The sequence below is a fragment of the Crocodylus siamensis genome, chromosome 2, assembly GCF_052110815.1.
Source record: "Crocodylus siamensis isolate JL-2025a chromosome 2, ASM5211081v1, whole genome shotgun sequence".
Taxonomy (NCBI): Eukaryota; Metazoa; Chordata; order Crocodylia; family Crocodylidae; genus Crocodylus; species Crocodylus siamensis.
Window position 1 is genome coordinate 56,132,143 of NC_143396.1, and position 26,903 is coordinate 56,159,045.

General features: G+C 42.1%; 1 protein-coding gene across 1 annotated transcript in view; it reads right to left on the reverse strand.

Moving 5' to 3' along the window:
* Positions 1-603: 603 nt before the first annotated feature.
* LNX1 (ligand of numb-protein X 1) overlaps positions 604-26,903 on the reverse strand; it is a 116,956-nt gene continuing 90,656 nt past the window's right edge. The window contains exons 12-16 of the mRNA XM_090035925.1: positions 22,280-22,414; positions 14,679-14,856; positions 12,927-13,155; positions 2,112-2,270; positions 604-1,317 (exon numbers count right to left, since the gene is read on the reverse strand). Of these exons, the coding sequence (XP_089892051.1) occupies positions 1,182-1,317; positions 2,112-2,270; positions 12,927-13,155; positions 14,679-14,856; positions 22,280-22,414 (837 nt within the window). The 3' untranslated portion in view covers positions 604-1,181. The remainder of the gene's footprint in view (positions 1,318-2,111; positions 2,271-12,926; positions 13,156-14,678; positions 14,857-22,279; positions 22,415-26,903) is intronic.

Sequence of the window (26,903 nt, forward strand, 5' to 3'; positions counted from 1 at the left end):
AGCAGTTGCAGGGGAGGCCTTATCCAGAGCCACATGCTGGGAGCTGCACCACCAACAGCACTTCTCCCAGGTTGCGGGATGAATCCAGCTTCCAGCCAGAGGGAAGCTGCATCGGAGAAATGGATCTGGAAACTGCTTCCGTGCTGCTGCTGCTTTTCCCTGCCCTCCCAAGCAGCTCAGCCCTATTGCAGCTTTACTCAGTCTGGAAGTTGCGCTCGCGCCACAGCCTTTGAGGAAGTGGGACAAGGGAAGGGGTAGGTAGACACCAGCCGCAGCAGCATGGGAACAGCTTCCAGCTCCGGCACAGCTCTCCTTTAGCTGGAAGCCGTGCCCATACTTTAGACTCCTGGAAGGGAGACAGAAGTGGCAGCAATGTGGAAAGATTCCAGCTCCCCAGCCCTGATGCAGCTCCTTGCTTGTTAACTCCCACATAGACAAAGTCCTGCTGCTCTGTGGGCTAGATCCAGTGGCTGCAAAGGCCAGATCTAGTACATGAGCCATATGTTGCCAGCTCCTGTTCTAGGTGAGCTTCTATTGAGCGGAAACTTATGAGAGAATTATTTAGTTTTGGCTTTTGATGAAAACAATATGTCTGTACAAGCACACAGTTACAGTTGTTTTTAATAATTTTAGAAATAAGGTTTCATTCACAGTATTACATACTAACAAACAGTATTTGAAAGTTTTGAAAATACCAGCTTCATGCTGACAATGTAAAGGTACATTATTTAATCAAAGTGCTTTGTATGTGATGGGTAAAAACCTTCACCTTATTTAATCATTAAAAAAATATTTCAACCACTGTCATTTCAAGAGACTTCCAGGAATTTTTCACGTAATGTGTTCATAATTTCTTTTATAAATGGAAAGTAGCAGGTGGCCAGGAGTTTCTGCTGCTCACTAAAGATCTTTGATTATTATAATGAATCAAATATAAAAAAATACAAACTTAAAAACAGAGCCTTGTGCCCTAATTTATCTTCAGTTCTTTCTAAAGGGTGTTTCTTTGACAGGTACCACTTTTTGCAAGACTTGCCTTTTCTTGATGTGCAAATTGACAATTCACAATTTTATTTTACAAATATACATTTGATCAAAAAAGTGCAGAGAAAAACTTATGTCCATGTTAAGGAGCTTGTTTTCGGTGTCAAATCATTTGTTGCCTTCTATGAATGCATATTTTATAAAAAAGTTCCAGGCCATGACACGATAGTAAGAGTAATTTTTCCTTTCAGTTCTTTGAGCATCCTTGCCAAACAGGCATGCATCATTCCTGATGTACTTCTTCCATTGACAGCAAGTAGGATATCACCACATCTGGAAAATTAAAGATGGAGATGGGATGTTAGTCGTAACACTCGAGAGTGTTTATGAGATTAAGATCATGTCAATTAGGCAGCTGCTTTGGCTTGTCTGGTATATTTGTTCACCATTTCTCTACCAAAAGGTTGGTAGTAACTAGGTAGGACCAAAGAATGGGATTGAAATTCCTTCTTCTCTGAAGACAAGTTAGTAAAAGACAACTTTAGTTCCAGCTATAATATTTGCATTTATTCTTTCCTGGTATTCACTCCTTTACAAATCAGACATTTGGAGGGAAATGAAAGATGAACAGCTTTTTTTAAGATCTGAATGCATCAGTATGACCCACTTTCTCAGACAAAACTTAGTCTGAGAATTTTCAGGTCTTTAATTCTCTTATGTTTTTCTCTCTCTCACACAGTTTATATTATTGTTAAGTTGTAAATGTGGAAAAAGTATATATTTTTTCAGTTTCAAATTACTATTCACTGGTGAATACTGAACACAATGACACCCCTTTCTCAAGCAGTATATGTACCTCTTGATACACTTGATAATATTCTGCAAGTGATGCATATTGTTAAAGCACAGTATTCGAGGTTCTTCTACCATGTCACAAAGGGCCCAATTCTTGTACTCCGCTGACTTCAGTGGAAAGATTTTATTGCACTTAAACTTCAGCAAGTACTTTGGCCTGTTTGAGCTAGTTTCAAGTTTTAACATACAATCCATGAAAACCTGTAGCTTCTCCAAGTTCCTGGGATAAAAAATATTTAAATGTCATCTTTATATGTTAGTTGTTGCCATACCTAATTCTTCCATCATTGTATGCCGGTGTTCCCCCAACAATGGATTTGATAAAGAATGGTTTGTTTCCAGTATGTTCTTCATAACCTCCTACAATACTGAAGCCAAGACTTCCTGCTGTATTCCTCCGCAATACAATTTCTTTGCAGCTGTACAAATACCTGGAAGAAATTTATTAGTATCAGTAATGAAGCAAATTTAATTGTTAATGTGCTGTTAAGGATGCCTCCATCTTTTCATACATTAGCAGTATATTTTGAGTACACCAAAAACATGAGAGCTGAAATGATCTTTTTTGGTGCATTGTTTTAGTCATACACTGCTGATTTGGGTGTCTCGATTTCCACGAGTGGTCATTCCAAAATCACAAATATCTGCTTAGTATTTACTTTAAAATGGCAAAACCATATAGAACCTAAAAAAGGGAGGAACATAACAATTTGTTTTAACTGAAAATCACAAAAAAAGGAAAATATTTCAAAGGAGATTGGACTTTATTTAATATTGGTAAATTCTACCTTTAAAAAAATCTTGAAGCTGTCTGTAGGAGTCAGTTTCCTTATTTGCCCTCCTCTAGAGAGAAACCTGCATCAAATCAACTGATCTATATGTAATATGTTTTCTTTAGGATGTGCTTTGAAAAGAAATGAACCATGGAAAAAGGGGGGTAGATATCAACTATAGTACATTTCAGAACCCAGAAGTCTTGGGTGCTTAGTAAGTGACATTGGGAGCTACAGTGTGGAGAAGTGTATGGTGCAGTGTATTGGACATTCATAGCCCTGGCAGTGAAGTTACAGAGCAATATCAAATGTTGGGAAGACAGATTGTTCTAGTTAAGATTAGTGCAGTGGTTTTTGACCTAAAGAGTGAATAACCTTAATCTCTTCTGTATCCTTTGTCTATGAGTTTGGCCTATTTTATACTACAATCCATTTGTTATATTACCTCTCAATATAATGTACAACCCAAATATATCTACCTGATGCAGTACTGAAGGAGATCAGTATGTTCAGTAAGCACTTAAGTTGGGCCATGTGTAGTGTTCAGCGTGGCTAAATCATCCACTTAGTTTAAGGCCAGGTTTTTTGTTAATTTTGCTAAGGGCTGTTATAAAACTAACACCTTGAAAATACTGCAGTGTTAGAAGCTGTATTTCTGTTGCAGTTCAAAAGAAGAGTGCTGACATCTTTATTAGCTATGCAGCAATGCTAAATCTGGCCCCAGATATGGATAAAACTTTACCATCCGCTCTAAAAGTGGCAGACAAAGCAGAAAAAGTCTTGCTATTTTAAATGAGAAATGTGGTTTTGGAACAGGCTGGTTAACTTACTATACACAGTCTAAGGCAATTACTCGCGTTATCACTGTATCAAAAAGCATTTTTCATTCTCATTGAGAAACAGCTGGCCCTTTTTCTGAAAAAGGGTAATATTAAAACTTTAAATACAGAGTATGTTTGTTTTAAAAAAAGAGGAGCTTAAGGTATATTTTTCTTGTAAAAGAATATGCCTTTGCTGTGTTTCACAGCAGGATTTTACGGTAGTGCTAGATTAGTCCCCTAGGATCTACAAATATTCACCTGCTGCCAGGATGTTAGGCTTAATATTTGCACAACAATTCACTGGCTGCTAATGTAAAAAGCAGGTGAAACTTGGTTCTTCACCCAAAGGCAGGATCTATTACTTTACCATCTGTGGGGTTTTTAGTGTGCCGAATCACTTAAGAAAAGAAAAACTCCAAAAACAAAACGAGAAAAAAACCCTAAGCTCAGGATTTGATGGTACTTACCAAGGTCATGGCCAGATGTTCCCAGGATTTAGCCATTATTAATATTAATACAGTCTTTTTAGTGACTGACAAGTGGAGTTGGGTAAATTCGGGTAAATTCACTGTATCTGAAAATTATTGTCTGAAGGAGGAAGTTTGATATCTCTGTTAAGGACAATTTTACAGTAAGCTTTCCTGTCCATTAAAAAATGTATAGGTTTTCTTTCACTCTCTGTCCTTACTTACTGTAATTATAATTACATTCTGTATAATTTTTACAAGGAACTAAACTGCATGAGTACATTCTGTAAGACTACAAAGTTGTCACCATAGGACTATATATTAACTAAACTAATGTGAGATCTTGTAATATATACATGTTGTCAATGTGACTGATCTGTTAAGCATCTAATTTTAGCTTCAGTGTTAGTAACCCAATTGGGTTACTATAAATTAGAGACTCAAAGTCCTATTAATAACAGATCTGGGTTTCAGATGTCAGACTGCTTTATGTTCTTGCCCATTGCCCATAGACACTAGCTAGAATGAGAATCCCATTCAATTTAGTTTCTATAATGCTATTTTTAGCTACAGCATCTGTTCCCTGTGGATGGATCAGGTAGGTCCACTTCTCTGTAATGCTGCGGATAAGATAACTTTGGCAGTAATTGAACATAACTGGACCTCACATTAAGCAGCAGTACTATGCAGGACTTGCGTTTGCAAAGAAATGCATTGGTGAAATCTTCAGAATTTTTTTTTCCAAAAAATCAGAGCAAAGCACAGAAACAATACTTTCTAGGCTAAAGTATTTTTTTTTAAGTTTAGTTTACATCTGTATGGGACAGCTCATTCTAAATGGGGTTAAGCTAATTTTTGGCTTTAATAAATGTGGGCTCATTAGTCAGGCAACATTTGTTCTAGATCACAGGGAAAGCATGTTAGTGGTTTGGCATCACTGTGCAATTGATCAGCTGAGAGCAACTGTGCTGCATTTTGAGCGTTTGCTGTTCAATAAGGCAAAAAAAAAAAAGGGCCTACTTACTGTAACAATTTCCAGCCCTAGGGGGACACACACATATCCCACGATGATTCAGCAACATTTCTCTGTGTGAAGTTACCATGTTCTGAAAACCTGGCTTGGTTTGTATGGAATCACAAAATGAGGAGTGTTGCAAATTACTTAAGGCAGGAGCTGATTAACTCAGTGGGATGTGTGTGGTTTTGTGCATCATGTGCCTTTAAATGAGCTCCCTGGGCAAAAGACTGTCCTTTCCTGAATGTCTGAAAAGCATACAGAGCATTGGGATTCCTACCACATAGCAAAATGGGCACCCATTAGTTATATCTAAGAAAATCCCTAATTGAGATGAAGATGGGGGTAGTCTGTGCGACTCAGGAGACATGGCATGAGAACTGGAGTCTCAGGCACCTGAGAAGACTTCTGTAGCTTAAGCTACATAAACTAGGACACTAATGCTGCCTGGCAGCTGGGTTGTCTCTGCCTCAAAATGTGCTGGAATACTCAAGGTGGAGGTTTTATTCCTGGGTTTGAACTAGATATGTTGTAGTTCTTCCTTCTTTAGTAACTGCACTTGTTGAGCTGTCCAGATATATCAGAAAACATTATCAAACTTGGAAATACCTGTGTTGCAGTGTACCTAAATGCACTGTTTAGACCAGTGATTCTCAACCAGGGGGTTACAGCACCATGGGGTGCTGTGAGATCCTTTCAAGGGTATTACAGGATAACACAACGTTAGAACTATTAGGTATACAGACATGATTCACAGGATAAACCTAGAGACTTCAAATTGGAATTGACAGAATTAAAAACAAATGAAGATGCAAATACTGACCTGCTCCGGCCTTTCTGAGTTCTTTGCAACAGAATTGTGGGGTGTGAGGCTTGTGCAGAGTGTGTGGGGTTTGTGGGGTGCAGCAGCAGGCCCTTGGGCCCTGTGCAGCTCCAGCCAGTTCCAGGAGCTGCATGTGGCCACAAGGAGTGGAGCCAGGCTGGCCTGTCTCTATTGCATGGGGGTCACATCAACTCCTGGGACTTGCACACCGTGGAGGGAAGCCCTGCATGATGGAACTGGCTGCCTTCCCTGCTACCTGCTACCACGTGCAGTCTGCAAGCCCCCTGAGGGCCTGCTGCTGCTGCTACCACCACCAGTGGCAGGAGCTGTGCACAATGAGGTGTGGGGGGGGGGGGGGGGGTTTCCCTCTCCTCGCATCCCACAAACCCCACACCCTACACACGCCCCCACAACCCTCTCGTACACACCCATATTCCCCACACACAGCCATGCCCCCTTACATACATTCTCCCACACACAATATACAAGAGTAAGACTATTTTTGAGCTATTATGCAATCACCTCTATACACATGATGCAAACTCAAATTAGGACAAAAATATTTTAAAAAATAAAATGTTATAATGGATGTTTGACTTTTAGTATATGATTTGGGGGTTTTTTGTTTCTAAGATAGCAACTCTGCCCCCCACCCCACCCCCACAGGAGTACTTCTGTGGGGTAGGTGGGTGCAAAAAGAAGGACTTCTGGTGGCAAAGGCCAGGGGTTAAGGGATGGGACATCTGATCCCAAGATGGCAACTGGGGGTGGAGCACCTGTCAAGGGGCAGGGCTACTTTGACCCTTGACAGCTCATTAGAACTCATTAAGTGGCCTTCCAGCCAAAATCATTACCTACCCCTGTGCTACCTACTACTATATTTGCTGAAATCCAAGATTTTTTTTCCCTATTCAGTACAGTGTTGGGTTGGGGAGAGGCTGTGCAGTGGCAGGGGAGCTGCTTTGGTCCCAACCCAACCCAGCCCAGCCTAGAACTGCTGCTCAACTTGGCTGGCCAGAGCTAGAGCTGGAGCTACTACTGCTACCTACCCCAGGCTGAAGCCAGAGACCAAGCTGCTGTACTGGGTAAGCAGTGGCAGGAAGAGGTCAAGCAGGGGCACTCAGCAGGGGGGCAGGTGCAGGCACTGATGAGGAGCAACTGGCAGGGGGGTAAGTGATAGGGGTCAAGCGGCAGGAGAAAGGTACCAGGAGAGGGTGGGAGGAGGCGGCAGTGCTAGTGGGCAGACAAGGGGCAGAAGTCTGGCTGCCTGCTCCCGTGTTGCTGCTTTCCCTGCTATAGCAGTAGCGGGGGATATATTTAAGACAACTGTCCAATAATTAGATTCTATACGTGGAAAATTGTAACAAAGTTATAACTTTCCATTTAATGAATGTAATTATTGGGGGTCATCTTAAATTTGAAGGTGTCTTGGGTTCAGGTAAACATGGTAATTTGTAATAGTAAAGATACAGAAGTTTCTCTCTGTTATGGGCTCTCACTTCTTCAGGACCTAGAATCAAGTAGTCCCATGACACTCAGAGTTTCAAGAGGACAACAGCAAACACTGATAAAACGGATCATGCACCAAATACGATCCATTTCTACCTTGTTATAATGGATAAAAAATACAGAACACTTTGGCCCGGATTCTCAATCCAATAAAAGTGGCATTGTTGCCATGGGACTGGGATGATTAGAGGGATGCCTGAGAGAGCTGCTTACAGCAAGGCACAGTTCTCTGTGTAGTTGCTAAAATGGGGGAGCTCTCATCCAATTGCATGTGTTATATCTACTTTTACCACTACCTCTGTGTGGTGTTGGAGAACTCATATAACCTTTCACTCATAAGCTTTCACTTCACCTTCTAGATGATTTTAAGAGGGCTCCAGTGAAATACTAATGTTCCTACATGTTAGGGTGATCTATAAGGTATTTTCAAAGTACTGGTGTGTTACTCAGAGCAGGGTAGGCTCAGAAATGTGAATAGAGAAAGGAGATATTAGAAAGGAAAGAAAAAGGACTGCAAAAAGCTGGAAAAACTCCCCAGGTGCTGAACGTTTGTTTTTTTTTTATTGCTTTTGAGCATATGCACTTCCTTCAGCAATTAACTGGGTTCATATTCCTCTGCAACCAATCAAAACACAAGTAGGTTTGCAGGGCGAGCCACTTCAATAAATCTCACTCTCTCACATCTACCAAATATGCCCTCCACTCATTTAACAGCTCTGCTCTCAAAACTGGACAAATACTAGAAGCCCACATGCATCTTGTCTTTTAACCACTACACAGTCTGTCAGTCTTACAACCATCTCACAGTCTTTCACACTATGAAGTGAACGGGTGAGTTAGGTAATTTTGAATACATTTGTAAAAAGACAGAGACCAGATTTGATTATTTGTTTAGTGTATAGCTTTCTCCTCTGTGAGCCCTTAAATAGGGTGAAAGTTGCAGTTATTTCTAATACCTGTGCTGTTAGAAATGCTATGGGATCCTGTGAGATATAGAAAATATTTGGCTATTGGACAAGAACATCATAAAGTAAACAAAAAATATACCAATTCAAAGTAAGGCACTTTGGAGACCTGATTAGGACAAAACAATCCTACCCTCATGCTTTCCCCCAAATTCACACGGACCTAAAATACTAAGGTGAAACAAAGCACAGCTGCTAAATAGAAAGCATGTAGCACACTTACAAGGAGACCAGATGCTGAACATGTTCAAGTCTCTTAATGAGGGAAAAGTGTGGCTATCTTGGAAAGCGATAAAAACATTGTCAGAATAGCTGTTCTGAAGAAACAGGTACAGGAAGGGAATGCTTGGAAAATTTGACACTTTGAAGCCCAAATACTAGACACAAGAATTCAGTTTATGGAGGACACTTTGCTGAAAAGAGATTCATTTCTTTCACGTAAGCAAGGCTCTCTAGAACCTGAGGTTCGTTAGTCTGAATACCACTGAACCACTCATTTGCAGAATATGATCTCTGGGGTAGGCTAAGTCTGAGAGAGAGTAGTATTCCCTACAGTAACAGACCCAAATTTGTAGCCCCAGGGGAGCCCCACAGATCAGTTTCTGAGTGTTGAGCTCCTAAAGCCGCAACAATTAATTCTGCCTTCATCAGGTCCAGCCCATGGCCTGGCCCTGCGCTCTGGCCCACAGGGCTGGAATTTGACACCCCTGATGTACAGCAGGTCTGGTCCAAGGGGTGGTGGTGAAGAGAAGACTAGGTAATAGAATCAGACAAAGTAACTAGCCAGTAGCAGGCTGGGAAAGGGACCCAAAGGAAAGAAAGTGAAGGGAAGGAACAGTTCACAAACTGGTATAAAATGGGAGCAAACAGGAGAGGACAAGACATGATGCTGGTCTCAGTAACAACTCAGAGCAGCTTGGAGTCCCTGCTCTCCTGGAGGCAATCACTGCTGCATATTATAAGTCTTTGGGCTTTGTTTTTTGCTGGTTATAAGTATTGGAAATGTGCAATGCTGCACTAATACAGAACCTCTTTCTCATCCAAATCCCACTCTGTGTCCTCATGGCATTTGGCACAGATAGGAAACAAAGGACTTGGGGGTCAGTCAGTTTGCCTAGGATCCTACTGAAAACTAAAGTGTTGGAAATCGTAAAGCTAAAGTGTCTGCCACTTGCTGCTTGTGTTCTCCTCTAGCAGTGTGGTGTTGTTAAATTGACTTGTAGCTTAAATCATCCACCCCCTATATTACAGACTTTTTTTCTTGCCCAATACTTTGACCTTAAGGAAACCTATATTAACAGTGACTAATCAGAAGTGTATTTGAATTGGATCAGCTCCCAAGATGGCTTGGTAAATGCAGCAAGAGTTTAGAAAATATCTCTGCGTTCCAACTGACCCCTTGAGATCTACTGGGGTGTGGCCCCTGCCAACAACATACTAGAAGGCCAATCGGGAAAGGTTAAATTCTCAGACTGCAGGGAAATGAGTTAATGTGTATTAATGTGATACATGTCCTGGTGAGAGAACTTGCTGAAGGACTTCCAGATGTATAATGCAGACCCCAGAGAGGGCAAAAAAGCAGAGGGTAACCAGTATTCACGCTAAGCAAGATTGAAGTATCCGATAACCTGTATTGTTAAGTGAGTAAATCCAAATCTGATGCTTGGGTGCTTACCCAAACAAGCAAGCACTAATAAGGATGAAATACACCTCTGTTACTGTCAGTTCTAATCATCTTTATTCCCTGTCTTTAATCTGACTTTAAGATAACTAGTGTACCAGTTCAGCATACTAATCCCCCCAGTCTTCAGGCACACTGTGGCCCTTTTCTGTGAGTTGCATTGCAGCTGGGGATATGATTACAATGAATTTCCTGTTTTCAGACTTGCTGATGTGGTGGGTAATTTTCCTTCAGAGGAAGGGGGTGGGGCACTGCACGTGCAGCTTTGGAGCAGGAGCATAGTAAGCTCAGATGCTGCCTTAGGTTCTTTTAGCCCCTAAATCAATGGTAGTATCTGATTGCTTGATGGGGAGCTGCGCATCTGCCCTTCACCGTGACTGCAGCTGTCAGTGGGTGGCTACAGAATGCTCACTAATGGAGGGTCCTCCATCAGTGTGGATACTAAGACAAGTAAGCGGACTGTAATCACGGCTCAATTAGAATTACAAAGTACATCCTATCACTGTGGAAACTGTAGGAGGAGAACTGCCAGCTGTACACATGGGAGTTTCCAGAATCTGTCCACACAGCAAATGAAGGTGTGACTGTAGCACTCCCAAAGCAAATTTAACCTGGCTAGCTAGCATGGGAAAAAGCCTAACTTGCTCTGAAGACACGGGAGTACTGGTTTCAGTACAGGCAAGCAGCCATGTCTTGTTTATAGTATCACTTTTATTTTGCCATTCAGACAGCTAGCCTGTGGGGGCAAAAGAGTTAATATACACAGCAAAGACATGCACACCTTAGCACTGGTGGAAGGGATGTATGGGGTGGATCACCAGACCTGCTGGAGGAATGAAAACCAACCCACCCTCAAAAGTAACAAGTCTAGCTGAAAACAGTCTAGCTCAGGGGTGGACAAAATATGCCCTGCAGGCCAGACCTATCCCACCAACTGACCTATCCCACCAGGGGCAGGTGACCACCAACTCATGGAATCTGGCGCATAGGCAGCTGGTGGCTCTGGCTGCCACTGTGTGCTGTTTCTGCCACACTGGGTGGATGGGTGGGACTACTTCCACCCAACAGTGGACCCAGGTAGATGCCCTGATCCCCAGCCAGAACCTGCTTGCCACATCCACAGTTGATGCTGGCACCTGCCCAGGGCTGCTTCCACTATGCTGGGCAGGTAGCAGAGTAAGCTGTGGATGGGTCCAGTAGGTTACAGGTTGGGGAGGGAATCAGGGCATGCTACAGCTTCATGAGGGAAAGAGAGGGAGAGAGAGGGGTGTCTCTTGAGAGGACAGCAAAACTCATTAATTGGCCCTCGGGCCAAAATAAGTGCCCACTCCTGCTCTAGCTCTTACATCAAAGGGGACAATTCATTGGACCAGCTGTTCCTATCCAAAGAACAAATGGTAGCAGACCCGGAATTGTCTTTTCACCTTGTGGTCTCTCACCATCTATGTGGGAGCTAGTTACTTCTTGCCCTCGGTCTAAACTCAGAACCATGGGCAACTGGTGCCTCCTGAGTTGGGGGAGTCAGCGACTGGGGAGAGGGTCCCCCCATGGCCGATCCTGCTGACCCGCAACTGGCAGTGGTGTGCCACTGGCACTTCCAGGCATAGGAGACTGGTAAGGGGTTCATATGCTCCCCCTACAGGGTCAGTGCTCCCCCGATAGCCAACACTGATGCCGTTGGTAGGGCTGGTGTCTCCCCTGACAGGGCCGCTGCTGTTGGCGACTTCTGTGGGTGCCCCCCCAGATTCAGGAGGCACTAGTCACTCATGCTTTTGGGTCAGTGGAATTGGCTGCAGGGGGACCACTTCTCCTGGCACACTCCCCAGCTGGCACACTCCCCAGCTGGCGCGCTCGGGAGGGGGGGCACCAGCACTCTTGCCTGCCCTGCCTGGGAACATTTCTGTCAGGGGATGCATATGCACCCCTGTGCACCCCCCATGCATCACCTCTGCTCAGAACCATGTCAACACAGGCCCAAGTCAGTGAAATATAGAAAAGTCCAAGACCTTCAATTTGGCTCTGGCCTTGTTGCAAGGGGAAGGAAGGGTTGTGGATAGCTCAATGAAGAAGAAAGAAGAATGAGCAATAATAAAGAATGGAATCTAACATAATGCACGACTAGTGTGAACAAGGAGCCAGGAAGCCGTGTATGTCATAGAAACATAACTCAACTGGTTTCACTCTTGCCTTTGCTGGAATGGGTCTACTTAGTGGTGCCCATTAATGGGGAAAGGAATGTTCTGAACTGCTCAAAAGTAGTGTTGGGTTGAATTCTGCACTCCTTAAACTCAGTGGGAGCTCTGCTTCATTTAAGAAAGACAAATTCAGCCTTTGCGTGACTTATGTCCACGTAATCATAAAATTGTGACACATCTTCATTAAAAACCCAAGTTCAGAGAAATGTTGCACAATCACAGAATCATGTATGCTGAAGATGTTCAAAATCCCTGCATGTGTGTCAGACAAATGACACGCTATGTGGCTTTTATTATTTTTACTAACGTTACAACACAGCTGCTTCCTGTATATTACAAATGAACTTTTTTCAGGCAGGGGCTGGGGTGAGAGGAGGTGATTCTGAGACATTCGCCAACTGCGTGTGCTTTTTAACATCTGGGCAAAGTCAAACAATTCAGCTGTATTTAACTAATGGAGGGGCTGTGCAGCTTGAAAGCAACAGCAGGGGTAGTTCTGGACTTTACAGGGTGGTCCAGAGAGATGAGATCCCCCACTCCAAACTCAATGAACCCCTGTGTTCAGACAAGTTTTTCCCTTCATTCCCTGAATGCCAGATCCATTTTCAAGAATAGGCACTGCTCAGGCGCTGCTCTTAAAGTATACCTATGTGTATATTTCTCATCTATTTAATACACAGTTACAAAGGGGAAGTATTTAAAACAACAGTCCTTGACAAAGCCTGGATTTAATTAAAATGTTAGTACTATGAATCAGACCAAAACAAAGAAATGTCCAAGAAATATAAATCTTTCCTCCCACTTCCCTTTGACAAAAAGATATAGTATTTGGACTTACCGTGGCAGCCCAAGCCACATAACCCAGGAAGGTGACCATTCGCTGCTCTCAGATGTGTTCTGACTGGCAGTGGGGAGTGCTGCATTGCTCCTGTCCCCCTGAGCCTCACATGCTTTCATTTCCAGGGCTTTGAGCATTATGGAGGAGGTGGTGTTTTTCAACAGGGCTACTGCCTCACTGCGGTTCACACCAGTCAGGTCAATTCCATTCACATTCAGCAAAATGTCACCTGAGGGCCAATGAAAAGGGCACAAATACTTTATGATTTTAATTTCTCATTTGAAACAGAAAGAGGACTAAGCATTTTAGGACTGACCCAGCCCTGGGAGCTTCCTACCCATTTAAAATGTTTGTTAATATTAATGTGAAATTAAAGAAAGGCACAATAACATTGAATATTAGAGTAACATGAGGGTTAAAATCTTCCTTGCAGTTAAGATGGGCAATGGTGTTTTGCTTTGTTTCTTAAATAATACATCTTCTTATACCCTGGATCACAGAAACTGCCTGATGTAACTGCAGAGGAGTATAAGGGCTGCTCTAAACTGTAATGGGTTATAGTGGCCCTATCCCATTTATTATGCACTGAAAGACTACCTTCCTGGCACATGGCTACACCGGGGAAGACCTGGGTAGCATGCCTATGTGGACTCTGTGCCAGTCCAGATTTCCCCTACAATAAGGGAATCTTCAGCTGCATATTTAAGACCACCCTCGTCCCCTCTACACTCACAAGCAGCACAAATGGGACAGATCATACCCTAAGACACTAAAACTTGGATCTTCTCCAGGATGCAGACTTCTTCTGTGACCTCCACAAGCTAATCAGAGCAGAGTTTTGCTGTCTCTAATATAAGGATAATGCGTACTTTACAAGAGTAGTAAGATCTACCAAGTTCACTTCTAATTGATGCTATATTGTTATATTCAGGTATGTTTTCAATCTGAATTTCAAACATAGAGTTATGAAGGTGTAGGTTTTCTCCTTGAGATGTCCAGAAGTGAAGACAGCAATTGTAGTAGCATTTCTACAATTTTTTAGCCACACCCCCATGAACCTCCAAGGTACCTCCACTTGAGTGTTGTTTTGCCCCAGGTGTATGATCCTTAGAGACAGGGGTTAGGCATTTAGGCTTCCAGCACACTGAATGTGGAAACCTAGGAGCCACCCAGGATTGACTAGTTGCTTAGCAAGGAGGAGGAATAGGACTGTGCTCCCTAACAGCCTAGTGGCAAGAGCACTTGCTCAGGAAGTGGGAGAGCTGGGTTCCCAGAAACCCAAGCACAATGGAAGCTTAGCAAGAGATGCAACACTCTGTTGGGGGTTAGAGTAGATGATTTCCTGAGGTCCCTTCCAAACCTACTTTTCTATGATTTTGTGATCTTCTTGATTAACTTTATCAGCTTCTTTGGAGTTGGGAGAGTGTGTTACTCTCTCATTCACTTCAACATGCCTCATTTCTACACTACTGGTACAGACCTAAGATGACACAGAGATGTTCCCTCAGTGGCTGAAATAAGGTTCTTTTGAGGAGCTAACTGACACACTGTTCCTGGGGACTCCTATCTGTAAGTATCAAACAGTTTCTATCAAGGAACCTGTCTTTTTAAAAACACCTCCAAGGCTTTTTGCTCCCTTCTATCTGACAGAAACCTACATGGGTACTGAACTCTACAGGACATGACAGCCTTTTGTGATTCGTGTATTCTTAAGCAGAGGGCTTTACATTTACCCAATCCCACTGGCCTTACCTGTCTTTATCCTGCCATCTCTGTTGATGACTCCTCCAGGTTCAACACTTATCACATAGACAGGTAAATCCCATTCCCCATTAGATGCTCCACCTGCAACAGTCATTCCTAGCGACTCTGTGTGATCTTTCCGCACAACCACGACCTTCTCATGACAGGTGACAGCATGAAAGACGTTCTGTGGGGGCCAAAGAGTAGGCATAAGTGCAGCATAAATGTATAGCCCTCTGACAGCGTTATCATTTATTATCTTTAATGGAAATTAACAGGCAGTTCTACAATGATCTCAAAACACTTGACAGTCACTGAAGCTCACACCTTTCTGTGCAGGTGGCAAATATGAGTACAGGCAGTCCTCAGACTTACGACACAATTGGTTTGTGAAAACTGAGTCTTGTGTCAAAACATAACTCAGAACCGATTTTCCCATAGGAAACAATGTTATAAATAGATTGGTTCCTGAACCAAGGCCCGATACCCTATTTTCACCAAAAATAACCCAGAATTTTGTACTCAATCAATTATACATGAGTAACATAGCTACACTAATATATTTATATTGTAAATAGCAACCATATTGATTTGGAAGGACTTGTTTGAGGTGACTTTGCAGACGTTTTGAAGGATTCTTGGCTGGAGTCTTCTCAGGAGTCCTGGCTGCAGGTTTTTCTGGAGTCTTGTCTGCTTTCTTAAAGGAAGTGTCCAAGGAAGTTTGGAGAGAGATTCTCCAGGGAAATGGGAGACACAGCGAACTTGTTCACTGGTGTGGGATCGCGTTGGATTAAGCATTGTAAAGTTAAAACTGATGTCAGAAAGTTGAAACAGGGTGTCAATTTATAAACCCTGTAAGTGTGAAACACTGTAACTCGAAATGTCATAAGGTGAGGACTGCCTGTAAATGCACTGTATAGGATTCTACAATGTTGGAGCTATAACCAAAGCATTCCACGTTTGGGTGGATAAAGTCAGACACCTAGGCTAAGTACAGATCATCAAAGGCTAGGGACAGAAATTACACATAAGTTGGTATAAGTGATTGGAAACTGGTTCAAATCTGTTGTACAACAGAAGTTCAGTGCATGTAAACCACTTTCAAAATGTCTGAAACCAGTTTGAGATAAACCTGGATGGATATAGTATCAGACTTACCTGATTTAAGTTAAATCAGTTTATTGAACTTCTGTCCCACATCCCCTACAGATTCAAATTAACTCACACTCCCCCAGAATCCCAGGATGCTTTTGATCTCCTCAGCAAGCCCCTCCTTGCAGGGTGGGTGGGCTAGCATTGGCCCAAGCTGTATGCTCCAGCCAAGCAGGGAGGCATGCTCTAGGACCTCTGTATATATATATATGCTTCCATAGAATGTTCTGGTAGAAATTGGAGGAGAGAATGTGAATTTAATTCAGAATAATAAGGACTTTTACTGAATGAAGTGCCAATGGCTTCTGGAGTAATTCATTCATTGCTGATTTTAAAAGATCAAATCTTTGAGATGGCCATATGAAATTTATGAAGTCATTCATCTTTTTCTTCCAATAAGAAAAGTTATCCACAAGTTACTAGACAAGTCATCCACATGTTGCCTCGTTTGTTTATGCTTCTTGGCTAAGTACAGACAGTTAAAAAGCCCAAGGCTGAATCAGTTCAATCTTCAAAAATTATTCTAAGCTATGTAGATTGAACCGATAAGCAAGTGAACAAACATTCAATTTTCATTCTGGAAATGCTGCCACACGCCTGCAGTGGCCCAGGCTAGAAGCCAGGGAGCACTAGAGCACGCCTCCCTGCTCAGCAGGAGCAGCCAGCTTTGGCCAAGCTTAGCCTGCTTACCCTGAAAGGGAGAGTTTGCAGGGGAGGTGAAAAGCAACCCAGGATGCTGTAGGACAGAAGTTCAATAAACTATAAACCTAAATCAGTTGTCTGATACTACATCCATCCAGGTTTATCTTAAACCAGTTTTGGCCATTTTGAAAGCGCTTTATGTGCACTGAACTTCTGTTGTGTCAGATTTGAACCAGTTTCTGATCACTTAATGACAATTTCTTATATGTAATTTCTGTCCCTCCTTGTTGGAAGAACAAAAGGTAGCAGGCTCTAGAATGTAACACTAGCCACAGAGCATCTTCCCAGTGTCCAAACAGAACTTTTTCCTCCTTCTGTAACCTGAATATGTCAGTGCTCCCAATCCCTATGGAATACTTCATGCTTACAAAAGAAACAAGGATTGAGCAAAAAAGATCTGGAGTGAAACACTACGGAACAACTTTAAGTTCCCTAAATATTTCATATGCCTGGGATTTTCTCCCACCCTCTAAAGCAGGAGCAGCACAGCATTTTAAATGCATTAAGCCATACTAAAAAGAGATTTCGCCATTCACACACATGACCTCACACCCCTAATACACAAAATAACCTATAAATCTCATCCATGGTTATGCAAGTCTCATTCCAGCTACGTAAAATTCAAGCAAGACATTCCACTTCAACTCCCTGGCCAATAGCACAGAAACAGAGCAGTCAAATCTATGCTTGTTTTGCAATAGTTAAAATGAACTGTGAGGAAAGACAGCACCAAGAGATTTGTGTGGAAGGAGGGATAAAGAGGGAACAACTCCAATGGGAAGCTTGCAGATAAATGGGAAATGGGCTCAAATATGTGTATTATTAACAGAACTTTTCTTATGAAAGGCACGCTTGGAATGACAAGACTATAATTACATAAATTCATCTCAAGAGTTCTCCAGTTATGCAATCAAACCAACAAAACAAAACAACACAACACAACTCCCAATTCATATTTCATGCATAAAATAAGTAGAGAGAACTGCAAATTGATGACGTTTCATTCCAAGAAAAATAAAATAATTAAATTCCACTAAAAACGCTCCCTTCTTCATTCATAGGGACAGTAGTTGCAAAGATAGTAGTAGTTTTGGACACGCCGCACCCTAGTACCTCTGACTGGAATGGAACACAGTGTCAGAAAACTTGATATTACGGCTTTAGGAAGGGGATTTAATTCCTGCAAAACATTGACATGTTTTTTTCATGTTAAACATACAAAGCTCTAATGACTCCAATCCTGCTTCAACTTTTTACGTAAAGTTGTTCTTCTACCTTGATGATGCATTGATTTTTCACTGAAAATGGCCCATTATAAAGGAAACTAAGTACTAGTTTGGTACAGAAGGACAGTTGTTTTGTAGCAAAATAAAAAAGCTGTAGTGACATCATATTTTGGAACAAAATATGAATTATATCCTGCAATTCAGAGCATCCTAGTTATTTATGCTGTGCTCTTTCTGGCTCAGACATCAAGAATCTTACTGATAAAATACATTGTTTATGCTTTATTTCTGAAAAACAGCATAGACATTATTGGCTTTCAAAAGTGATGCCCAGGAACAAATTGTCATATGCTACGGATAAATGAAGAATGATGAAAAAATGTCTTTTATACACATATACAGTATTCAGCAATATTCAGCTTCCTTTGAAGATTCCCTGCACCATCTTATTTTTAACATGGTTGTAGAAGAGAATTTTGGAGGCTCAGCTGAGGGGAAGATAGCAATAAAAGGAAATGAAAGCCTTTTTAATAAACACATGTAGTGCTTTCATGGAGGTATTACTGATAATGAGTAAACCAGTTAAAAGGCCATGTTTATCAGTCAATACATTTTAATACATTCTCCTCTAAACAACTGCTCTTTTTCATCATTTGGAAATGACCTGGGAGGCCATGGCAGGGAAAACCTAACAGCTTGTGTTGTTTTTTTTTAAAGTTTACTGTGAAATAAATATTTATAGCAGATATCACAACCTCAAAGTCCTGACGCGTGTCTCTCAGGCAATGGACACAGCTGAATCTACTTGGAAAATATATACTACCTGAAGGCTAACCAACTAATACAGATACAGACTATTATGTCCCTGAGCAGCAAGGGCAATGGGTACAGGTTTTATGGACTGGACAATGTGTAATAAACAACAGGAGTCAGAAAGTAGTTATCATATAGAGACAAGTCATATATCAGAGGCCAGTACTGTACCCCCACTGAAGTCAATGGCAAAACTCCCACTGACTTGAAAGGAGTGGAATCTGGCCTATTTATGTATTATAAACACTTTTTAATAGTTCTCTTTGCCATACTAAAGAGTGTTTCTGACATCTTCTTTATTGTGGGTCCAGGCAATGGCAATGACTCTGACTATACATTCCCTTTATCTTTGTACATGGGAGAACAACTTAAAAACAATTCCAGACATGAGCAATCATATAGCTCACTATATGCAAAATTCACTCCCACCCCACTGAAGAGGGCATGGTAATCACAGATTGCCTTTCTACTTCATCACTGTTCAGTTGGCTGACCTGCTTTTTTTATTGGCATTAGCCTGAAAGAAAGTCTCTTTGCAGATGGAAGCAGGATGTTGTGAGGGCAAGGACTTGGCCAAAAAAAGTTCCTGAGCCATGATTCAATAAAGGAGAATACTGAAGGCTGGAGTTTATTCTTGAAACTGAATAACATGGAAACTTGAAGGTAAAATTCAACAACTATACTCTTCAGATACGCAGGGGAGAACAGACACACAGACAGGAGCTATGACACTAAAGTTCACTCCTTGGAAGGAATGAAGGAAAGAAATAAAGAGAAAGAAAACCTTGGACTTCAAATCACTGATACTTAAAGTTAATTAACAATTTATCTATTATAGCTACATTTAATGTAGCAAGCTCACTGGGAGCAAGTAAAGAGTTTCATCAAACCACGCTCCTAAATAATGCCTTTGGTTTCAAGCCACAACTAAAATGTGGAGTAGATCTAAACAGGAGTACACACTATTTTGGAGACTGCACATATCTGCAAGCCCTGAATTAGGGTCTGGTTAAAAAAAACAACCCCTTTTCTAATGGCCGCTCAAGCTGAATTTTAAAGACAGTGAATTAAAAGAGTGTGTAGAACAGAATTTAGGCTAAAGACAAAACAGTCCAGACTGATGCTCTCATATCTGACTGAAGAGCAAACACCACAAGAGTGAAGGTACTACAGTGAAGAATTACGGTTACTGCAAATAATCAAACCCATGCGTTTCATTGGCTATTTTTGAATGGTTTGGTCTATTGAATTCCTGCAAGGGGTCCTTCTTAGCAACAGCTAGATTCTAGTTACCTGGCGTGAGAGCACCTGGATTCAGCTGAGGGAAACAGGAGCGCCTGCACTCCCAGAAGCCAGACAGAATCACGGTGGTTGATCTACTTCTCAGAAAATTGAGAACTAAACAGTGCCAGGGGTATGTGAGCCAGAGTGAGCTGCGTGCTTGGAGAACTGCAGCAATCCCAGAAACATTCTCCATTACAGCCCCTTTCCCTCAGCCTTCCTATGATTCTCAAGACCAGAACTGAGTCTCAACTCTAACTATTCAGCACTCAGCATATAGAAGTATTGCACTGTGTAGCTAGATAACCTATTTTTCAAACAAGAAATACCCAAATAATTATTCATTGTCAGTAGCTCAGAAACACCACAGAAGCTGCTACAGCAGCTCCTTAAGTGAAATTGCATTAGATGAGAATTAAAAAATAAAGAATCTGAGATCCACTTTTGCTGTGCAAGGTGGAAACCAATAGAAGTTATGTGGAGCAGGTGGGGCTACACAGCCTATTCTCTTGGATTTTAATTACATAGCCACTGCAAAATCTTCACAGCAGCCCAAAAATCATGTCAAACCAACAAAGTAAGGGGCATTAGCCCTATGGGGAGAGCTGCAGTAAAAACATAGTTCCCTAAATTCCACAAGCCACCACAGCTTCCAGAACAACTTCATATGAATTCAGAATTGCCTTCCTGCTGCTTCCTGTACAGGACAGGAAGACAGGAGCCTGAAGTTTGGTATGGTATGGAAATCTCCAAAGGGCAGAATAGTGAGAGAGGCACACTGGGCATAGCAGGTGCTCAGGAATCATACAGTAGTGATATAAGTTAATTGCTGTCACACTCAGAGATCTCCCTGAGGGACTTGAAATCATTATTTCATTAGCAAATAATGACTTGCAGATGCAATATCAGTTAGGCATTTTCTTATGGCAGGCTGGTAGCTGACTTGTGTCATCTCTGCTGTTCTAGACAGCACATATGGTTATAATCTCACTATAGCATGATAGAAGAATTATGCTTGTGAACTTTATACTAGAGGATGGGCTACAGGCATGAAGTATAATTTCTGATACTTAAAACAACATAAAATATGTGCCCACTCTTTTCTCCTAGGTGACTGCAGAATTGGACTATAAAGACACTGCTGGCTGCCTGGCCAGCTGTCTCTGTACACTGAGGGCTGTCTCTATGAGCTTTGGATTATGCTCTAGCACAGATCACCTTCTAGGTAATTCCATCATATTTGCTGTCACTCAGCAGGCACTCTTTGTACATCTCCCTCTGCCTATTTCTCCTGACTTCCGTTAAGGGTGGTGGATAAGCTGTAGCTCTGCTTTCCATATACTACACTTTTAAGGTTTCTCTATGGAGGAACAACAAAGGAAAATTAATCTGAATTTAGAACAATGTAAATGTTAAAAGGGCACAAGTTGAACCTTCCATTTATTTATAATTAGTTGGTTTTAATTCAGTTTTTTGTAACTTGCTTGGACAGCAAATTAAACTAAAATGAATTAAAGCCACTTGTACTCAGAATGAGAACATCCATACAAGGGCTTAACATGGTTTCAGTCAATGGTGCTCAAGGTTTTGTCCCTGTGGGCCAGATGAATGATGTGGAGGCAGTCTGCAGGCCAGATCAGGCCCCATGCCACCCCATGTGCCACTCCTGCCCAGGTCCACATGCCAGGATGGAAGTAGTCTGGACCAAATTCTGTGTGGATGTATATGCAGCACACGCCCACTGGAACCAATTCCTGCTGCTTTCTGCTCTCAATTTTCCCCATATAATGCATGTGTAAAATACTACAGGAGCAGAATGCTAGCATTATATACCCACTTCTTGTGAATGTAACAAGATGCAAGGCTGAGGAAAATCATAGCAACTGTCTTCAAAGCTTGTAAGTCAGCTTTGAAGATGGTCAAGATACTGGAGATACAGTTAAATATGTAGCCTCACATCTACTCTCTTGAGTAGATAATGGTTATTCTAATAAATGAATGATGGGGCAGTAATCAAAATGATCTTTAACCAGATGGTACAAGTATGTTAAGTCCATGTGGGGAAGCTTCTTGCCTTCAGATGCTGTAAATTCATACAAGTCTCTTATTTTTATTACAACACATTACATTTGGCAAGCTCAGAATAGTTTGTATACAGTTCAGTATATATGTGTAAAGCTTTGCCCCATTATTATCCTTCAGTTTCCTCTTTCACCAAGTCTCCCCCACCCCCACAAACTGAGTCAAGACAGAAGCACTTCCCAATGTATAAATAAAGATGACCACAGTTTTTATATGTACATAGCACAACAAGATGTGCTTCTTTCGATGATACAGTCCAGAGACAACACCTAGAGACATTAAAACATTAGCCAACCTTCTCATCCCTCTTTCCCACAGAAGAAGCAGTAACTATAAGATAGATCCAGGCCTCACCTTGTTAGGATTGTTTTTTTCAGTGGGGCAGGACTGAGGGTTGCTGCTGTAATTCCACCCAGCCTCCTGCAAGATGTCAGGGGTCTGCTGTCTGGTCTGCCGTGACACAATAAAGTGAACTCGCTTTTCACTGGCCTGCATGATGAGAGACAGATGTAAATCCTGCTGTTATGCAACTACAAAGCCAACCTTTTCAGCACTACAAGTTCACAAAGCACAGGTCTCAATGAAGCTTGCTCTTGGTTTGATTTCCCTTTTTAAGACAATTATTGGATATTAGATTTTTCTCAATTGAACAATTCTTTTCTGTTCCTCCACACTTACTGCTTAGTCATCACAAGAGGAAACAATAATTTTCAGCTCAATATAATGCAGAACTAAAACTCAATCATTATCTCTCCACAAACCTATTAGCATTTATTCAGAATTGAAGTACTGAGGGCATCACACTTGAGTTCTCTTTGATTTTTGCTGTAGACTTGAATAGACTTCCAAGTGGCCTGTGAATATTTAAAACAGCTAACTAATGTGATAGAAATGTGAGAAATATATAATACTAGATCTACTATCATTTGATGGAAACTATGGAAGAGATACCACTATTCTCAAAGCACCGCCCTTGGCAAAAATGACTAGTGGCTGAATCTGAGGTCAGTCGTTCTCAACAAACACACCTACCTTAGTGAAGGGAGCTTATAATTTTGAACAGTAAAATACAAATGGATGCAGAATAAAGGGAACAAAGAAGCACTGGCAAATGAGGTAAGCACAGGCCTGGGAACCTGGCACAAACTGTAATCCTGGGAGTACTAATAGCTGGTACGGTCCAGGAAGTCATGACATTTCTTGACCTTTCTGCAAAATGGGAATTATAAAAGGGCACTGGGCGCATCTACATGCAACTCTACATTGCCACAGTGATGAACTACAGCAACGTAGCATCAGCGGACACAAACCATGATACCGCTGCTACATCACTGTAGTGACAAGCTACCTTGCTATAGTGCATCGCTACAGCAATGTAGCTGCTAAAAACAACAGTCCACTGCTGGGACTGTGCAGTAACAGCTGTTACTGAGCCATCATTTAGTACTTCCTAAAGCAAGTACTAAATGACAGCGCAGTAATAGCTGCACCATGGGGGTCACATGGAGATGCGCTCACTGTAGCTCACACAGGTGTCATGAAGATCTACACATTTTGACTTGTGCACTGCTCTGAAGATAAAAATGCCATTTTAGTACTATATTTTATTATTATGTAATGGTGTTGGACCAGCATGTGAGGACCAGTTCTCCATCTGGAGTAGACAGCAACATTTTGCTCACAGCTGGACTCAGGCAATTCCACTGAAGTCGACCATGTTGTACTGGTGTAACCAAAAACAGAATCCACCTGAGTAAAATGATGCCTGGTGCTTGCCTGCCAAAAAATAAACTAATACAGTAAAGAAAAATGGAGTAGTAGCTTCAATTTTAGAGGTGTCCTGCTGTGTGGGAAAGTCCAAATGTAACCCTAAAATCTCTAACCTCTTGCTCTTCAGGCTGAAAAAGCTAGATCTGTTGCAGATTTAGGAAACTCAGGGGCCGCCAGAGGAATCTTATGCATTTAGGCTCAGAAGAGAGCTGTAAGGTTGAGCTTCCTTGTAAGAGTTTAATGAGGATAAAACAGCACAGACCTTTGGAACTCTAAGCAGGCTGCTCTGTTGGAATGGTCTCTAAGGAGAGTTGAAACTGGAAAAGGATTTAAAATATAAAAGAACACAGAAACCAAGTCCAGGCTCAATTCTGCTCTCAAAGTCCAATTTCTCCGTGAATTCAGTGGGAGCTGAAGAGGCACCTGGGTTTTGTATTTTTACTGTTTAACTTCCTTTGCTACAGTCAAGAGAATTTCCTATGTGTTCAGCACTGTTTAGATAAATCCTATAAGACTGCTGGAAACAAGCAAATTTCCACATCTTTGAAGTTGAGATCAACAGAAAACTTGCACTTCCCTCCAATCCTTAGAACTCCTTTGGGTTTTCCTTTATATTAGATTTTACCAATAGCATAGAAGTCAGTCACACTCTCTTAATGGAGACAACTTACATACATATACTCACATACATATATATTCATATTATAAAAGCTAAATTATCTGTTTCAAGTATTTATGCCCAACTCATCACTATGGTACACTATTATTTGGCATCTGAATCCATGTGGCACCTGAGAGTGGAATCTGGAATCTCAGTTAAAAACATGCCAATCCCTATTCTGTGAAGATGTTTAAAAAAAAACAACTATGAACATAAGGCTAAACTGCTTAACAACAGACCTCATGAAATCAGAACTGCACTGCAAAACTATTACAATGGATAGAATATTCACTCACTCAGCTTGTCTCAAAATTGATTATTCACAAGAAGGTTGTCAATTTGATTAATTCCTTTTAGAATGACTAGGAAAATCTCAATAAGGATATCTACTATAAATGTTACATTAGCCAGGTCAGACCTGTAGAATGCCTTGCATTCAAGAGCTTGTCTAACTTTATTCCAACTATACAGTTGGCCCACTAAAAGATATTGCCTTAAGATATTCTTATGCTTGCTTTTTTCTTCAGGTCACTAACTATGTCACTTATCATAAAGTCATGGGATTTTATGAAGTTATAAAAGAGACAAAAATCAGCTTTTGATTTAGCATTTTTCCATATAAAAACTATTAACATTTTTTGCTTGGTCTATTAATAATTGTTTCATCAGATCTAATTCTCCTGCTAGTCGAGAACATAGGCATTGGTCAAAGTGCACAAAGCACAAATCAGGGACCGTGGACCAATGGTGACTTACAAGTCATCTTTGCACTCTCCTAGTCCTAGTAGTGTTTTATACAGGCTATCGTGCCAGCCCCTACAAAGCCAAGTTGGCCTTAGAGCTGCTGTAAATACACTGTGCTGCAACAGGCAGAGTTATCATTTGTATTATGATATAGCCTAATCACCACAGTTGAGGCTGCACTGGAACCCTGCACAATATAGCATCAGAGAAAGACCTTGCCCCAAACAGTTTACAATGTAAATGGGCAAGAAGACAAAGATACAGTGGGCAGTTGTGAGTAATGCAGGGGATTGAGAAATGTCCCCTTTCTTTCAGCAACAGGAAGAGTAGGTTTCTCCAGAGATGTAACAATTATACAGGGATTAAATTATACCAGTATAAAATATTCCGATTTACCTATTATATATGTCCACAATTTTTGGCTGAAGTAGACGTAAAAAGCTGTAAGTTTAAACCAGGGGAGGCCACGTAGATAGTTCTGGGGAGCTGCCACTGGCTGGTCAGCACCTCCTATCCCCCACAACAGCCCAGAGCCCATGTGCCCTACGGCTCCTCATCGCCAACCGTGCACAGCCACATCTCTGACCCCGGCCCACCCCATGCCAGACTCACCCTGGCCAGAGTGGACCAGCCAGGACCCACATGCACAGGCCCGAACCCAGCCTCCCCTGTGCCTGCTCCAAACTGCCCACCCACACCAAGCAGTGGCAGCAGCCAGGCAGAAGCTGCTGCTTAGCACAGGGGGAAAGCAGCCTCTCCCCTGCGCCGCTGCTGGGCCCTTCTTGCTGCAGCTGCCTGGAGCCCCTCCCTGCTGCTGTCACCACCACCTCTGGCCTGCCCAGAAGGGCAGTGGTGGCAGTGGAGAGGAGCCACAGGGCAGCTTGGGTGAAGGCTCCAAGTGGCTGCAACAAGAAAGGACCGGCAGTGGATAAGGAGAGGAGTCATTCTGCCTCCACACCAAGCAGTAGCTTCTGCCTGGCCATCATCACCACTGCTTAGCCTGGGCCCCTGAATCTGGAGCAGGTGCAGGGTGGGCCAGGCCAGGGCTGCACACATGGGTTGCGGCTGGTCCAGAGATGGGCCACTCCACTGGACCAAGTCCAGAGTGGGTGTGGGGTGGGGTTGGTGCTGTGCGCGCAGGTCCCCACCAGTATCATGGGGTTGGGGCCAGCAGTGGTGGCAGTCAGAAGGAGCTGCTGCCACTACCTGGGCTTCCTAGAAAGGCAGTCTAGCTACAGAGCACCTCTGCCCTGCCATGTGCCTAGGGGTGATGGGACACGCCATAGGCCAGATGGTGCTTGGGCCAGGCAGGGCTGGGGGAACTACCACTGGAAAAAGTCCCTCCGTGGACCAGATCCAGCCTGCAGGCCATATTTTGCCTACTCCTGGTTTAAACCAACTTCATTCATTTTGACATAAGGCCTTGATAATTGGTGGTGAGACAAATGTGAAGGATACAAAATTAAAAAATTGTATCTGATGTACAACCCTAATTATCACCTTTATATTTTCTTCATTTTGGCTTTTGTGAATGAGCTTATGAGAGCCAGACACCTAACCCACTGATTAACAACTACTTCATATATGCTAATATCTAAACTGCTAGGGCTAATGAATCAGACCTCTTTCACTTATTTGTTATTTAGAAGCGATATGTAAAGATGCTGTACATAAACCTGATGTTCTCTCAGCTATATTAAGTGCAATGAGTCAGGACACTGAAGCTATAGAACAAAATGATACAAGCTTATCTGCTAACACCACTAGAGACATATGGCACTTTGCAAATGTTAATTAAGGTTA